Genomic DNA, 17,031 nt, shown 5'->3' with positions numbered 1-17,031 from the left:
ACCCATTAGCCCTGGTCAACCCTTTGACAAAGCTAATCTTAGCCCAATAATTACTCGGGGCACTACATAAACAAACAAATCTCCAAAGTGAATTATTAAAGACCAAGTCTTAAAAGATACTTAAAGTGTAGAATAAGCAATTCTAACAATTCATCAAAGGGTTGCCATAAAATTGATAATACTCCCAAAGAAAACATAAGAAAGTACCGTGAAGTGGACTACCGAAATTACGCCACATTTTCTCATTTAGGAATGGGTCCAACTCCTCAAAGATCAGTTTGGTAAGGCGATCTAAAGCTGGCCTCCTATCTAGGTCCCCAACATACGTCTTCAAAGGATCTATCAAGTATAGAATATGAATGTTTTACAAGTGAAAAATATAAAGTGTAAATCCACTATTTACTGAGTATAGATACTTAGGATTACAAGTTATAATTTGTGAACTTAGTTTGAGTAAAAAGGTTATTAGCTTCTCAGACATTGATATGCAATATCGTCATCAGTTATAAACATATGGATGTAATATAGATATAATATACATGATAATCGAGGAAACATGTCATAGTGTACTCCATATGGTCTATCGAAACCCTTAACTCCAAGGGCCATGAGGGTGGTTTGGTCACTCTCATATAACCCATATAAGGGTGTCCGAACCACCCCATAACCCTTACAGTGCCCGTACCACCCCATGAACCACGAAAGTTCATGTTTCCTTGCATCACAAAGTCTTCTACTAGTCAATCATCCTGAATATGTGTATTCCTTAATTTTTTATGATACTTCACTTTACCCCCTTTAACTTTCATCGTTTTTGCAATCATCTCCATAAAGCTAAAAAAATCTCAATTTAGTATATCCTAAGTTAAAAAAATTTACAATGTTATGTTACTCCTCATGTTAGGGTTTGGGGTTAAATTCGACAAAGTATATGTGAAATGCCCATTATACCATTGTATTTAAAAATTATTTAATTTTTAAATAATTAAAAAAAAAATTTTTAAAAATGAATCTACGGCTTGGTTGTGGATCAACTATGGGTCAACTCGATCAATAGTAAATTTTTTATTTTTATTTTTAAACAGGGGTATTTTGGCTTTATCTATTAGGATTTAACATAAAATCTTAATAGATGGGTGACATTGCAAACGTTAAAGTTGAATACATTAAATTTAGAGTTTTTGAACTCCAAGGAAATATATAATTGCAAAAATAATAAAAATGGAAAGGTGTTAAGTGAAATTTTTTTGAAACTAAAATACTCTCTAAAAAGATAGAGAAATAATATTTAGTATACTCTCATACGATTATCGTATAATTATAATGATGTGACAGTTAATATCAGTCATTAATTTTTATTTTTATAAGTTTTTATTAATTAAAATGTTAATTTTCACTATCATATTATTATTATTATTATTATTATTATTATAATATAACAATCATATAAAAATTTATTAAATAGCATTTATAAAAAGAAAAAGTCAATCAATTGAACTAATAATGTAGTTTTATTGTTTTCAAAAGTATCTCGATGAATTGAAAATCACCGCATGTGAAACAAATATCACTTATTCAAATTCTCAACCTCCTTTTTCACCCTTACGCCCACATGTGAAATAAAATAATGCAGTTGTATTGTACTACATTTTACTGCTCTGACTAAATTGCATTCAATTCATTGCTCAGGACTAGATTCAGTGCATCAAAGTAATTTCTGACCAATCTTTCAAAAACTATCCCAATGAATTGAAAATCACGCCACATAATAAAAGTCACTGATTCAAATTTTCAGCCTTCTTTTTCACCTATATGCGGACATGTGATGTCACCTATAAGCGGACATGTTGCATCATATCAATTGAAAATCACGGCAAATGAAACAAAATTCTCAACCTCCTTTTTCACCCTTACGCCGACATGTCAAACAAAATAACGGAGTTGTATTGTACTGCATTCTATTGGTCAGACTAAATTGCATTCAATTCATTGCTCAGACTAGATTCAGTGCATCAAATTAATTTCTGACCAGATACGGATCCCTATAATTAGAGAGAAATTAGAAAAAAAAAAATTTGACAATTAATTGTGGTGTTTCATTTTAAATTTAATGATTTATAAAATTATTTAAATCTGATGACGCGTCAGATCCACGCGCTAGCGAAAGACTCCTCCGTTCGCGCGTGTACCACACGCGCCATCGCACCCACGTGCCACGCCATTCTGCCACGTCAGCCCTAATTGCCACGTCAGCATAGCCACGTCAGCCCTACGTGCCACGTCAGCCTGTGTGCCACGTCATCAGTGCCACGTCAGCCTGTGTGCCACGTCATCAGTATCAAGTCAGACACTGCCACGTCATTGGTGCCACGTCAGCGTTGACTTTGACCGTTGACCGTTGACTTTTTGTTGACTTCCAGAGTTGACCAGGTGCTTTCTTACCTATTTTTTCGTCCTGATTTCATATTTGTAGTCTGTTTTTGCATTTGAACCTTCCAGATGGCACAAAACGAGATTTTTCATCATGTTCAGACTGTATTGGATGGAACAAACTATATGTTGTGGTCTCAATCTATGCGCAGCTTTCTTAAAGGCCGCAAGCTTTGGCTTTATGTCACTGGGGATATCCAAAAGCCAGTTAAAAAGGATTCTGAGGCAGATGAGGCTTTTACCACTCGTCTTATTGATTGGGATAGCAAACATCATCAGATTCTTACATGGTTCCGTAATACCACTATCCCATCTATTTCTGCACTCTTTGGCAGCTTTGATGAAGCAAAGGGTGCTTGGGATATGCTTGCTTCTCGTTATTCTTCTGTAGATGGTGCTCACGAGTATCAGCTTTTGTTTGAACTTTTCCATCTCAGACAGGAATCTGGTCAGAGTATTAATGATTTTCTTGCCCGCATGCAATTCTTGTGGAACCAAATTGATGTTTCTGATCCTATTTGGAAGGATCCCACTGATGCTCAGATGTATATTACCCGTAGAGATCAACATCGCCTTCACCAATTTTTGATGGCTTTGCGTGATGATTTTGAGCCTGTTCGTGTGCAACTATTACATCGTTCTCCTCTTCCCACTTTGGACACTGCCATCTTCGAACTTGTCCGTGCCGAGACTAGATCGCAGACTATGCGCTCTCAGCCTAGTCATACAGTGTTGGCTGCACCATCCTCTGGCTCCTCGTCATTCCAGCGAGAGTATTATGACAGGTCAGGTACTTCTCGACTCCCTCCTAAGTCTCGCGATAATAATTACTGTCGCTATTGTCGACGTCGAGGGCACACTATTGACAAGTGTTGGCGTAAGGGAAGATCTAATGCACCCACAGCAGCAGTTGCTCATACTGAGAGTGGTTCATCTCCAGCTGCTTCATCTCCAGCTGCTCCCTCTTCAGTTGCCCCCTCTGGCCACGCATCAGGATCCAGTGTCACCTTATCTGCAGCTGACTTCGAGACAATAGTCAACCAGGTCGTCCTATCTCGTTCTGGTAATGCATCTTCCTCTGTCCTCTCAGTTTTGCCAGGTACCTCTTCCTCTTGGCTCTTTGACTCTGCTTGTTGCAATCACATGACACCTCACCCTACTTCCTCTACCACATCTGTACCTTCCCCTCATTCTTCATTCATTCGCACAGCTGATGGCTCCATTATGACTGTTAAAAATATAGGCACTATCAATACACCTTCCCTTTCTGTTCCTGAAGTTTTTCATGTGTCTGGATTATCCTTCAATCTTCTTTCTGTTGGCCAACTGTGTGAACTTGGATATAGACTTGTTTTTGACTTTTCTGGTGTGCATGTACAGGATCCTCGTACGAATCAGACCATTGGGACCGGGCGTAGAATTGGGCGTATGTTTGAACTATCATCCTTACATCTCCCCGCCACAGGCATCTCTGCTGCAGCCTCTTCATCATCACCATCTCTTGCACTTTGGCATTCGCGTCTTGGTCATGCATCTGCCTCTCGCGTTCAATTTTTAGCTTCCAAGGGTTTGTTAGGTTCAGTTTCCAATAATTCTTTTGATTGTAGTTCATGTCAACTTGGTAAACAACCGGCTTTGCCATTTAATAATAGTGACTCTCATGCTACTGCTTCCTTTGATTTAATTCATTCTGATGTTTGGGGACCTTCTCCTGTTGCTAGTATGAGTGGCTCACGTTATTTTGTTATTTTTGTTGATGATTTCTCTCGTTACACTTGGGTGTTTTTAATGAAATCTCGTTCTGAATTATTGGATATTTATCGTACTTTTGCCAAAATGGTTGAAACCCAATTTTCAAAACCCATTAAGGCTTTTCGTTCTGATAATGCTTTAGAATATACTCAACATGATTTTCAAGCTATTCTAAAACATTATGGCACTGTTTCTCACTTGTCGTGTCCAGGCACCTCACAACAAAATGGTCGAGCTGAACGTAAACTTAGGCACATTTTAGACACTGTCCGTGCTCTTCTCATTTCCACATCTGTTCCTACCCCGTTTTGGGGTGAAGCCACTCTCACGGCTGTCTACACAATCAATAGGTTGCCTACCCCTATCCTTGATAATTGCACTCCTCATGAGCGGTTGTTTGGCTCTATCCCTTCATATCATCATCTCCGTGTCTTTGGTTCTGCCTGTTTTGTTTTACTCCAGCCTCATGAGCGCACCAAACTTGAGCCTCGTTCTCGGTTGTGTTGTTTTCTTGGATATGGAGTGGAACACAAGGGCTACCGGTGTTATGATCCTGTGTCTCGTCGTCTTCGCATCTCCCGTCATGTAGTTTTTTGGGAGCATCGACTATTCCACGACGTCGGCAAATTTAGCATGCCATCATCCCCTCCCTTTACTACCCTTTTTGAGTTTCCTCTTTCTCCTACTCCCACCACCAATGTCTTGCCTGAGTCTCTCTCGCTAGAACTGCAGTCATCTGATGCCCTCGAAGCTGCTTCGCCTGTGTCTCCAAGTTCTTTGCCTGCGTCCCCAAGTTCTTCGCCTACCTCCCCAGGTTCTGTTCCATCTGAGGATCCAGTCTGCACTCCATCACCTGACATTCGTCGATCCACCCGAGTAAGATCTCTTCCTTCCCATTTACAGGATTTTTATTGCTTTCATGCCTTAGCTACCTTGCGCGAGCCTCACTCTTTTCGTGAGGCCTCCACTAACCCTCTTTGGCAGGCTGCGATGAAAGAGGAACTTGATGCTTTACACAAGAACAATACATGGGATCTGGTTGACTTACCTCTTGGAAAATTTGCTGTCGGGTGTAAGTGGGTTTACAAAATCAAGACTTGTTCCGATGGTACTATTGACAGGTACAAGGCTCGACTTGTGGCCAGAGGTTTTACTCAGGAATATGGTGTGGATTATGAGGAGACTTTTGCTCCAGTTGCTCGCCTTTCTTCTGTGCGTGCTCTTTTGGCTGTTGCAGCCTCTCGGCATTGGTCACTATGTCAAATGGATGTCAAAAATGCCTTCCTTAATGGTGATTTAAGTGAAGAAGTTTATATGCAGCCACCTTCTGGATTATCTCATCCTACAAACAAGGTTTGTCGTCTTCGTCGAGCACTCTATGGGCTTAAGCAAGCACCTCGAGCATGGTTTGCTAAGTTTAGCGCCACTATCTCTCGCCTTGGCTACTCCATTAGTTCTTATGATTATGCCTTGTTTATTTGCCGCACAGACCGGGGTACCATACTTCTTCTACTATATGTTGATGACATGATTATCATTGGGGATGATATGACTGGTATTCAGGAACTTAAACAGTTTCTTAGTCAACACTTTGAGATGAAAGATCTTGGCCCTCTTAGCTATTTTCTTGGTCTTGAGATCTCATCTTCTTCAGATGGTTATTATTTAACACAGGCCAAGTATATATCTGATCTACTTTCTCGGGCAAATCTTACAGACAGTAAGATTGTCGACACACCGACTGAGCTTAATACTCGTCTCACTCCTCATGATGGCGAGCCTCTTCATGATTTTACCTTATATCGGCATTTAGTTGGCAGTCTTGTCTACCTTACTGTCACTCGACCTGATATCTCATATGCTGTCCATCAGGTGAGTCAATTTATGGCTGCTCCTCGCTCCACTCATTTCTCAGCTGTTCTACGCATTCTTTGGTATCTGAAGGGGACATTATTTCATGGGCTTTATTTCTCCTCTCAGTCTCCTTTACAGCTGCATGCTTATACTGATGCTGATTGGGCGGGTGATCCAACAGATCGTCGCTCTACCACTGGTTATTGTTTTCTACTTGGCACCTCGCTTATTTCTTGGTGAAGTAAGAAACAGACTGTTGTTGCTCGATCTAACACAGAGGCAGAATATCGTGCTCTAGCTGACACTACCGCGGAACTTCTTTGGTTGCGATGGTTGTTACAAGATATGGGTGTCTCTCTTTCTTCTGCTACTCCTGTATACTGTGATAATAAGAGTGCTATTCAGATTGCTCATAATGATGTTTTTCATGAACGGACAAAACATATTGAGATTGATTGTCATTTTGTTTGTCATCATCTTCTTCAGGGCTCACTACAACTTCATTCTGTCACGTCTCGTGATCAGCTCGCAGACATCTTTACAAAGTCACATCCTCCAGGACGTTTTCGTGATCTTGTGTCCAACCTCAAGTTGGTCTCTCGCACTCCACCTTGAGCTTGTGGGGGGCTGTTAGATATTATTATATTATTATTATTTACTTTCTTTGGTATTCTAGGGTTACTAGGTTTACCTTTCCTTATTCTACTAGGTCTGTATTATTCCTTTCCTTATTCTACTAGGTCTGTATTATTCGCCTATATATAGGCCTCTTCTGTACATTATATTTTGTGATTCAATATACAACCTTATTCTCAACTATCGAAATATATTCCATATTTCTGTTCTATATTGGCAAGAGAGTATATTCAACCTAATACATGAGATAGGCATTTTTCAGAATTTGATCGCAGCCACTCTTGACGGAAAGGGGAACAATATGCTACACTTAGCTGGAACATTGGCTCCTGCAAATAGATTAAATATTGTATCAGGAGCAGGCCTTCATATGCAACGAGAATTATTATGGTTTAAGGTACGTTAACATTATTGCAACTTCCTTTATTCTAGTTTCATATATATATATATATACATATTGGAAGCAGTTTTACTGCTCAACTTACACCTCTGTTATTTTAGGAGGTTGAAAAGATTATGCCCCTTGAACTCTTGAAGAAAAAGAATTCAGAAGGAAAAACACCTCAGGATTTATTTACAGAAACACATCAAACGTTACAAGAAGATGGTGAAAAGTGGATGAGGGACACAGCAATGCATTGCATGCTTGTTGCAACACTGATTACCACTGTAGTTTTCGCTGCAGCCTTCACTATACCAGGTGGCAATGATAAAAAAAATGGAACTCCTATCTTTTTGGAACGTGATTGGTTTTCGGTGTTCTTCATATCAAATTCAATAGCATTGCTATCCTCTTCAACTTCGATATTAATTTTCTTGTCAATTCTGACATCTCGTTACACAGAAAAAGATTTTCTCTGTTCATTACCTAGAAGGTTGATGTTTGGACTAGCCGCTCTTTTCATCTCCATAATAGGCATGGTTGTAGCCTTTGGTGCAACTTGCTTTTTGGTCTATCGACGCAAAGTGACAAGGGTTCCGACTATTATAATTGCTTTAGCTGGTGTCCCAATTTCCTCTTTTATTTTGCTACATTATGAACTTCTGGTCGATATAATCAGCTCAACATACTGCTTGTCTAAATTTCTTTTTCGGTCCCGTAAACGTCTGTTTCATAAGAATTGGTCAGTAAAAAGAATTGTCGAGGCAATCAAAACGTCTGTTTCATAAGAATTGGTCAGTAAAAAGAATTGTCAAGGAAATCAAAGGGATTTTGACCAAGGAAGGCCAGGGAAAGAAATGAGAAATTGGCTTGATTGTAGTCATCAATGTAGTAATGTACTATTTAATAAAGACTTTCATTTGTCATGGGATCTAATATACCTCTCTTTTGACCTACTTGTCACCCATAATATGTGGTGTAATGATATCCCCTTACGTACTCTCATTTTCTCTTAAAGTTTTTTTTTTTTTTTGCATATTTATTAACAACCCCTCAATAACAAAAGGATCCCCCGTTGTAATCTACTTTAGTTTAGTTATATTATTTAATATTTCTGTTTTAAATATTTGTAAACAAAGAGGAAAAATAAAAAGTAACATATATTTTACATATCTTGATTCAATCTTAATTTTTACATTTTTTTTTTTTTATTGTTTGCAATTTCCTAATCCATTTCAAAAGCAATGCACAATTGCCATCATAATGTCACGGCTATTGGGCATAGTAAAAATTTAAGAATCAATGTTAATTTGAATTGGTTTGTAGAGTGATAGACTTTTAGAGTAATTTTATAAGTCTTTCTTGTGTCACTCTTATGTCGCTCCAAAAATGATGTATATTTTTTTTTTTGACATATCTACACAAAGGAAGGGGGAGAGGGATTCGAACTAGTTACCACCGCTTCATAAGGCGTGGTACATAGCCGATTAAACTATTAATTGAGGAAAAATAATGTATCTTTTAAAATTACCATTTAATCAAAATTCAATAGTAATTAATCATAAGCTAAATGGTAATTTTAAGAGGTACATCATCTTTGGACGAACAAAAGAGTAATACAAGAGGGATTTGTAGCATTACTCAGACTTTCATAGTAACATTACAGAATAATCCCATCTATTTGTAAGCTATATTTTGAAAAGAGTTTCGCATACACGTACTTTCCACACTAGCGTTGTGCCTAATAGCTAGCTCATAACAATTTAAGTAGCATGACCATTTATAAATTTAACAGAAATTTTCTACAAACTTCTTACAAACCAACTTCTAAAAGTTACACGTGATCTTAGCATTGATTAATAGAACAAACACCCAATTTAGCTGATTGCTGAAACCAAGAAAAATTATATTCATAGGAGCAGTTGAGCTCTATATCTTAAGCTCTTCGACTCGGACAAAAATAAAAAGAAAAAAGAAAATCCAAGCTTTGAATTTTTCTGACTAGCCAAAAAAAATGACAATATATAATATAAAGAATCCTATCTCTGAAAATTTTACCCTTTGGGTAAAAGTTTCTTTATCCCTACAATCTTTGCTAGTGCTCGTTCTCAATGCCTTATTGCTTAGGTACGAGGATGTCAAAGTCACTAACGGTCCATTCAGCAACTTGGTCGGGGTCCTTAAATATTTCAGTTCCCAAATCAATAGACATCCATTGCCTTTTAGCCGGTGGAGTTCCTGGATCCTGCAATCAAGTTTTTCAAGCTATTGTCAGCATCAAACCTCAGTTAATTACCAGATAGATAAAATTTAACATTACAATATCATTCACGTTCCGCTCAGCAAATTTTAACTAAAAGTCATCATTTTTATTGTAACTATCTATTTTTCTAAAGTATTTGTTGTGTAGTTAAGAAGAAAAATACAAGTTTGGCAAATTTGTATTATGTAATTTACTGTGAAAGTGGTTGCTAATTATTACCATTTAGTCCAAAGAACAGAGGAGGACAGGGAGAAAATCAAACCTGGTAGAAGTAAAGTGATTGAGACAACCTCCCAACATCAAGATCCCACGTCCTAGGATCCCCAATCCAACCCTCCCCTTGCTTTGTCGGGTAACCATATTCACCCCAAACAGGGTGTGGTAAAATCTGCAGTATCTCCTGAGGCTGAGGATTGCTATATGGATCACACAAACTGAAAGGCACCTCAAGCTGCTCTGCATTCCCTGGGGAACAATACAAGTGGTAGGCGGTGTAAGGGAAGCGGGCAGCGTCAGTGCGGTGGACGCGAGTCCCGTCGGGGAACGTGTGGTATGGCGGGCAGAGCTTGACGTTGCCTGCATTGCACCATGCACTTGTGTTTGGATTGATGACCATTTCACTGTATCTGGTGACATCTGAAGTCACATTGCCATCACAAGGCTGCCCATTGTTCTTCCAGCAGCTTCCCATGTCCATTAGGTAGAATTGGCTGCTAGGGCCACCACCTTTGATCACATTCAGGGTGAACCTCACTCTGAAGTTTGGTGATTCTGGAATCTTCACGTATTAAAATATTAATTAAATAACGAAAATTATTATTTTTTTATTAATTTAAACTTTTAGAACAATTAGGAATTTAATTTGATATTAGACACTAAAATCGACGGGAAATAGTTACATATGGGTTACTATAAAAAGTAACTCACAGTCCGGCCAAAGGGATTTTTGGCCGTTGCTCAAAACTCTGTCTCTAACCATTCCTTTACTTTGATTCTCCAAACACTTTATTGACTTAAGCATCGGAATTATTTCCCGCTGACATATTTTATTGCTTATCGTTTTTTCTTTTGCATGTGCAAATTGGTTGGTGTTAGACATGAGGAAATCTGTTCATATACCTACCAAGGAAGGAAGAGAAAGATTACTTACAATTTTAGACATCCCTCTGGTTGGGTAATGGTAACCTCCTGAAAGGCCAAAGGTGGCATCAGATCTAAAGTAAAGCATCAACCAAGGATACTTTGTTGAAGTCCTCAAGACATGATGAAAAACCCAACTTCCTTCGCCAACTTCCTTTTCCCATGTCACTGAATGGTAAGATATGTTCCCCACCATACCTTTACTCAAATCTGCATCCAAGTCCCATGACCCATAAAACCTTAATAAAACATAAAAAAATGTTAGAATATTGAATTAAATAATTATATTTACCCTTTTTTTTTATTAATTTAATGATTTAACAACCTTCCTGTAAGAGTAGTCCTGTTAGGCCCCTGCAATGTGGTATAGTCATGATAAATCCTTGGCTGGTTCATGCACCCTTTACCGAAGCAGGGGAACCCTTTGTCAGGGCCAAAAGGTCCAACTTTATGGCCATTTTTAGGGCATTTTGCTGCAAAAGTATCCATGTTGCCATTCTTGAGCATGATCATCCAAAACTGCCATGGATTTGGGGTGTCTTCAACTTGACATTTAGATCCAAGATAGAGTTCTTTCTCTGCAGCGTAAAGGTCTGCATTGGAAAGGGACTTTGGTTGCACTCCAAGAAATGGTTCTCCCACCCCTAGCTTGTTGTCTTTGTCTGTCACTCTGTGGACCAATACATAGGGAAGAGACTTGCAGAGCGAGCAGTCGTTTTCTATTCAGATAAATATAAATTAATTTCCAAAAAGAAAAAAGAAATATCAGCTATAAATGTATATTGCATGTTCTAGACTTAGAATGCTGTGATTTCGTAAACAAAAAGTATGATTTCAAATCACAGAAAATGCCTCGTTTGTAAGTGATTTTTTTGAAAAATGGGATTATAAAATGTACAAAAATCTATGTTTTTAAATTGCATGCAATTTAGTGCGTTTTTAAAAATGCGCAATTTTAAATGTCAAACCACAATTTTATCATACGCTTAACTGCAGTTTTAAAAATTGCATTTTCAAATCGCACGTTTTAAAATCGCATTCCCAAACGAACCATCTCAAGGAAAAAAAAAAAATTGTGAAAGATTAATGCTATTTAGTTGGCTATGATCCGACTGCCATACAACAATTATACAACAAGGTCTTGTAAAAGAAATAAAAATTAATGGTTAATTGTTACTAACACGTTATCTCAATTATATAACAGTTGTGTATAACAATTCACTAAATATCATTTCTCGTCGTGAAAATTAAACTAAAATTGGCAATGCAGAATTTTATTGATGCTATTGTACGAAGAATTCAACACTCATAACACACAGCAGAATCAGAGCCATAATGTAAAGAAAATAAAAAACAATGATCAATGTAACTCTACTATCTCAAAACGAAAAAGCTTTTGGATGTCCCAAGAACAGAGAAATGAATAAAAAAAACAAAAAAAAAAAACAGAGAGGCAATTTTCTTATACATCAATATTAAGGAAGAAAAACAGAGAGACGAATGGGGAAGTTCACCTGCTGCAGGCGGTGCAGAGGCCTTGTAAATGTCAAAGCAATCTGCAGCTCTGGGGCTGCCCATTTGAGGAACTTCTTCACCAACCTCATTGCATTGGTTCCATGACTCGATTGCCAACCGCAGCCCATCCCTTCTCATTCCCGGATCACCCACACCCGACACAAACTCACCATCATCATGAGTTTCTGCAGCAGAAAGGAAAACCAGTAGTTGCAGAACAAAAGCAAACAGAGGAAAAGCACGACATGGGTTTTTCCTGTGTTTAGGCGCCATTGATGACAACCAAGAAAGCTTCAAACATATTGCTTAGTTTGTGCCTAAAGTTTGCTATATAAGCATGGGAAATATTGGAAAAAGGTTGATGAACTTGAATGGAAATCTGACAAACAACTTTTTATAACACCTTTTTATTTTTTTATTTTTTATTTTTTATTTTTGGTTTTCTTATTCTTAGAATTGCTTTGTACGTAATTCATACTTTGCCATTGCATGGACCATACTCTTCCTTTTATATGCTTACTTTTGAGCTAATATTAGGCGTATAATTAACGTGCAGCATGCCATCATGCATTCAAGGTAATAATATTTAGTTAATAGAAAAAAAAATGTTATTAATATTTAGATATCCTTATTGTTTTGTTACTTTAATAAATTGGGTTAAAAGAATTTTCTTTAACTCATCTCCACAAAATAATTCAGTGTCCATGAAAGAAAAAATCCCTTGTTTTTTGTATAAATGTTTGAAGGCCAAAAAAAGATATAATTAATTATTTAGATACATCTTACAAGATTATGCATAATTAATGGATATGCTGTGAAGACAAGGATTTCAAATTTATTTTAAGGTCAAGATTTAAAATTGGTACATCTAATAATTTATATGATTTCACATTATTTAATTTAAAAAACAAAACTTGCTAATATTAACTTCATATACACTGTTAGATGTATTAACTTTAAATCCTGACCATAAAATAAAGTTGATCCTATTTCATACTGCAGACGAGATTTTAGCATTTTTCACAATGATTTATTATGTGTTTAATATAGCGCTTGGAAGAAGATATTCATTCATTAAAATTGTAGCAACTTTCACCATTGTGATCATGGTTTAGGTTCAATAAGGTTTATATATAATAATTTAGGGAATGCCAAAAAGTTTTTATTCTTTTCTTTCCTCTATCTATGAACCTTTAACTTAATTAAGGTATCATATGCATTCTTAACCATTAGACAACAAGGTAATAATTAATAAGCATTGATGGAATCAGGAGCCGATCATGAAGGTCGTTGATTTTTGAAGTACGTAGTCTTTTCTAAAAAAATAAGGCTTGACCCCTCATTCATTCATGGCTTTCCGGAATAAAAAATTCCGGTTCCATCCCTCTACCAATAATTTGAATTCCATAAATAAATAAGTATTTTGCTATTGCAAAAGAAAAATTAAATTAGAATTTGAATGCTGGTAGTACACGCATGAGTATTATTTGGTATTATTTGGATTTGATAGGAGATCAAGAAGAATGACAACTTCAATAATAAACGTATATTAATTAAGTTCCGCTAATTAATTAAGTAAGATGAGTGAGTGATATGGCTAGGTTACCTATATTATGGGTTTGTGGGTCAATAAGTAATAGAAGATAACTTGAAGAGCAAGGTAGGTTTAGTCAAAGCAGGAGGAAGAGCACCATCCATGTTAGGAGGATCTGGTTTTGTTCTGGCAGATGTAACTGAAAATGGACCCCCCTTTGCATGCCTTCTTCTTCCATGGTCATAGGTTGGCCTACCCACTAACAAGCTAGCTCTATCAGCAGGTTAAGTAGTGAGCACTGAGCAGCCTAGTTGATATGTCTTAATCAAACATAGCACCAGGGTTTTTTTTTTTTTTTTTTCATAGGGGATTTCTCTTGGGAAAGAATGTACTCCATCCTGCTATATTTAGTCAAGAATATTAATTAAATTGTTAAATTTATCATTTCTTAGTTCCTTAAATTTTGAAGACAACTAGTAATTTAATGGTCAAAAATTTCCTCCAAACTAGTCTGAAGAAAATATCCTCCAACCCATTTAAAATAGTATCAAGTGTCTATAAACATTTAAAGGCACATTAAATTCTTAACGTCATTAATAACAGTTTACTAATTTAGACAAAATTTAATGTGCATTTTAAATGTTTATAGACACTTGACACTATTTTAAATGGGTTAGAGGATATTTCCTTTAAACTAGTTTGGAAGAAATTTTTGTCCTAATTTAATATGGTATCAAACAAAGGTTATGAATTCAAACTCTGTCGTCGTAGTTTACCTTTTATTTCAATTAAATATTTCATGTATTGGGCTTCACTTATTAAGGGAGAACATTAGAATATTAATTATATGATTAAATTCATCATTTTTTATCAACTTAAATTTTTGAAACAACTGGTAATTTAGACATAATCATAGGTTCCATAATCTTGATATCACCTGTTCAAATCCCGTCTCTATTTTTTTTTTTTTTTTTCTAAAAAAAGAAGTTTAGATCCAAGCAATTAGTAATTTTGAGTACCTTTTTTTAAAGAGAAAATATCAAATTATTCCCATGAGTTTTATCCCAGTGCAACCAAACTTCTCTACGAATCTGTTTGCCCTTGCAATTTTGCAAGTAAAAAGTGTAATTTTAAACAAAATCGCAGAGAATGTCTTGTTTGAAAACGGACAATTATAAAGATTCAACTGCAATTTTAACAAACATTTAACTACGTTTTAAAAACCCACGTTTTAGAATCACTATTTTAAATCACACACTTTCAAGCCGCAGTTAACGCCCCTAAATTCCGACCTATATCCTTAATCCTACCAATTGAAGTAGCACTTCCTCCGGATATTTGGTACATGGTCCAATTTCAGGACCGACTTCTTTCCGGTCATGGGCTTAACATCCTCAACTTTGAGCCGAACAAGTTCAATTGAGCCCGGCCCAATAGCCATATTCCATTCAACCACTCTGGCCCACTGTACTAGTCTTTGTCTCAAAAAAGAAAAAGTTACATAATCTAGAACCAACAAGAAAGCTAAGAAAAAGCAAAAGAAGCAACCCCACAGATTTTCTTCACAAAAAGACGACGACTAAAGAGATAACTCCCATTAAACGGTAAAACCCAGAAATAGATTTTCCTACTTCTAATAATTCTCTTTAAATCTACCAAGAAAAGAAAATTGTGTGCCGGGGGCTAACAGTCCAACGGTTACGACAAAGTTTTCCTCCCAACCGGGCGAGTCTATTAAATTGACATATTTGCTTTTAAAGCACGTAATTCTCACGCGCATTCACCTTTCTTCTTGTCTTAATATATTTTGTTTTCATAATAATAAGAATAATTTATTTGGAACCTGTGGGAATGGAAAAGAGGTCCCCTGCTTGGCATAAACCTTTTTCAAGCCATAAAGTAGAAAAAGGTGGGCAAGTGGTCACAAGATGGGCGGGCCTTTCTTTTGAAAAAAACAGCAGATATCTAATAGGAAACCCACGTTCTTATTTATAACAGCCTAACCGTCCCTCTCTAACTGCTGCAACCCTCTCTCCATTACCATCTCTCCACTTCACTTCTTCTGCAGACTCCAAAACCTTAAACAAAAAGAAGACCACATTGTCAGCTGCAAACTATGAAGTTGGGAAGAAAGAAACCTCCTGCTCCGCCTTCTTCCTCGTCGTCTCGGCCTTCACTCATCTCTCATGTCTTCCCTGCTTCATGGCTTTCTAAGTTCAAGCACATGAGCATCAACTCGAAACCGAACCCCGGAAAGGTAAAGCGAAAGGGTAAGCAGAATTCTCCCTCTATGGTGGGTTCAGTGCAGTGTGCTGGTGAGAATGGTGGCCGGTTTTATGGCGGGGATGATGATGGTGCTTTTTGGAGACTGTCGTTTGGAGAAGAGAGTGCTAATGGGGAGAAGATTGATAGAGGGGTTTTGAAATCGGTGTGGTATGAATCAGATACTGAGCTCGATTTTCCGTCTTCAAGGGGCTGTAGATCAAGTTGTCATAAGGTGGGGGAAGGAGAAGAGGCTAAGAAGTTCAATAAGATGGTCTTGGGTTTAAAGAAAGTGAGAGAACTGCCAAAAGATGTGGAGATTTCACTGGAAGTGGAAACAGAAACCAGAACACCGAGGAGGAGGGTTGACAGAGATGGGAAATTGAGGAAAATGGATCCGCGGGCGATGGAAGAGAAGCTGTTGGAATTAGGAGGAGGATCATATGTAGCAGAATGGGAGTCAGCAAAATCAGTAGAGAAAGAAGCATTGAAATGGGAAACACCAAGAACAATTTCGTCAACTAAGAGGGAGAAGTGCAAATTAGTAGCTTCTGGCTCAAGGAAACATTCTAAGAATGCTAGCCTAAGAACTATTGCAGATGATGGTATTTTTGCTACTCAGAACTTGGAAGAAACAGAGGGCCTCTCAACAGAAAATTTAGATTCAGAGTGGCAGAAGTTGAAAGAAAAGAAAATTGAAGAGTTGAAGTCAAAAAGTGGGAAAGAGAGGAAATCTCTTCATGTAAGCAGGGATTCACAGAGAAGAAGAGCAAAGCAGCATTCCAAAGTCGGAATTAATTCTCCAAGAACCCCTTCCAAGGTTGAAACATGCAAAATAAAAGCGCTAGAAGACATTAGGAAATCAAAACTGAAGATGAAAAAGAAGGCAGAGGAGAGGCCTGTGGAGGAAACAGCAGGCTTGGATAGTTTCGCTATGGTGAAACGCTCGTTCAACCCACAGCAGGACTTCAGAGACTCAATGCTTGAGATGATTATGGAGAAAAGGATGAGCCGGCCAGAAGAGCTTGAAGAACTCCTGGCTTGTTATCTGACATTGAATGCTGACGAATATCATGACCTCATCATCAAGGTATTTCGGCAGGTGTGGTTCGACTTGAACAAGTCCTGTCTTAATACTGAATTACACACTGAAGATTGTTGCTATGACTAACTAATGTTTAGCTGATGATAGACAGACCTGTAATCATGTTGTAAATAGTTAACACTATTACTGCTATTACATTATGTTCCTAATTTGCAGAA

At 37.3% G+C, this 17,031-nt stretch overlaps 2 protein-coding genes across 2 annotated transcripts; one reads left to right on the top strand and one right to left on the bottom strand.

Annotated features, from left to right (window-relative positions):
• Window positions 1-8,902: 8,902 nt before the first annotated feature.
• On the bottom strand, window positions 8,903-12,266 carry LOC132168871 (uncharacterized). Its single transcript, XM_059579948.1, has 5 exons — window positions 11,972-12,266; window positions 10,783-11,176; window positions 10,468-10,696; window positions 9,580-10,095; window positions 8,903-9,299 (listed from the first exon to the last, which is right to left on the bottom strand). The coding sequence occupies exons 1-5, from the start codon at window positions 12,243-12,245 to the stop codon at window positions 9,171-9,173; spliced, it is 1,542 nt and encodes a 513-aa protein (XP_059435931.1). The 5' UTR covers window positions 12,246-12,266; the 3' UTR covers window positions 8,903-9,170.
• Window positions 12,267-15,539: 3,273 nt separating this feature from the next.
• Window positions 15,540-17,031, top strand: LOC132168873 (transcription repressor OFP5). The gene has a single exon (XM_059579949.1). The coding sequence runs from the start codon at window positions 15,623-15,625 to the stop codon at window positions 16,937-16,939; it is 1,317 nt and encodes a 438-aa protein (XP_059435932.1). The 5' UTR covers window positions 15,540-15,622; the 3' UTR covers window positions 16,940-17,031.

Source organism: Corylus avellana, chromosome ca2, assembly GCF_901000735.1.
Source record: "Corylus avellana chromosome ca2, CavTom2PMs-1.0".
NCBI lineage: Eukaryota > Viridiplantae > Streptophyta > Magnoliopsida > Fagales > Betulaceae > Corylus > Corylus avellana.
This window is presented reverse-complemented; position numbering and strand designations above follow the sequence as displayed.

Coding starts and splice junctions, on each gene's coding strand:
- LOC132168873 (XM_059579949.1), top strand. CDS start 15,623: ATGAAGTTGGGAAGAAAGAAACCTCCTGCTCCGCCTTCTTCCTCGTCG.
- LOC132168871 (XM_059579948.1), bottom strand. CDS start 12,245: ATGGCGCCTAAACACAGGAAAAACCCATGTCGTGCTTTTCCTCTGTTT. Junction 10,697..10,782: donor AGGACTACTCTTACAGGAAG/GTTGTTAAATCA, acceptor TGTTTTATTAAG/GTTTTATGGGTCATGGGACT. Junction 9,300..9,579: donor AATCACTTTACTTCTACCAG/GTTTGATTTTCT, acceptor ACTTGATTGCAG/GATCCAGGAACTCCACCGGC.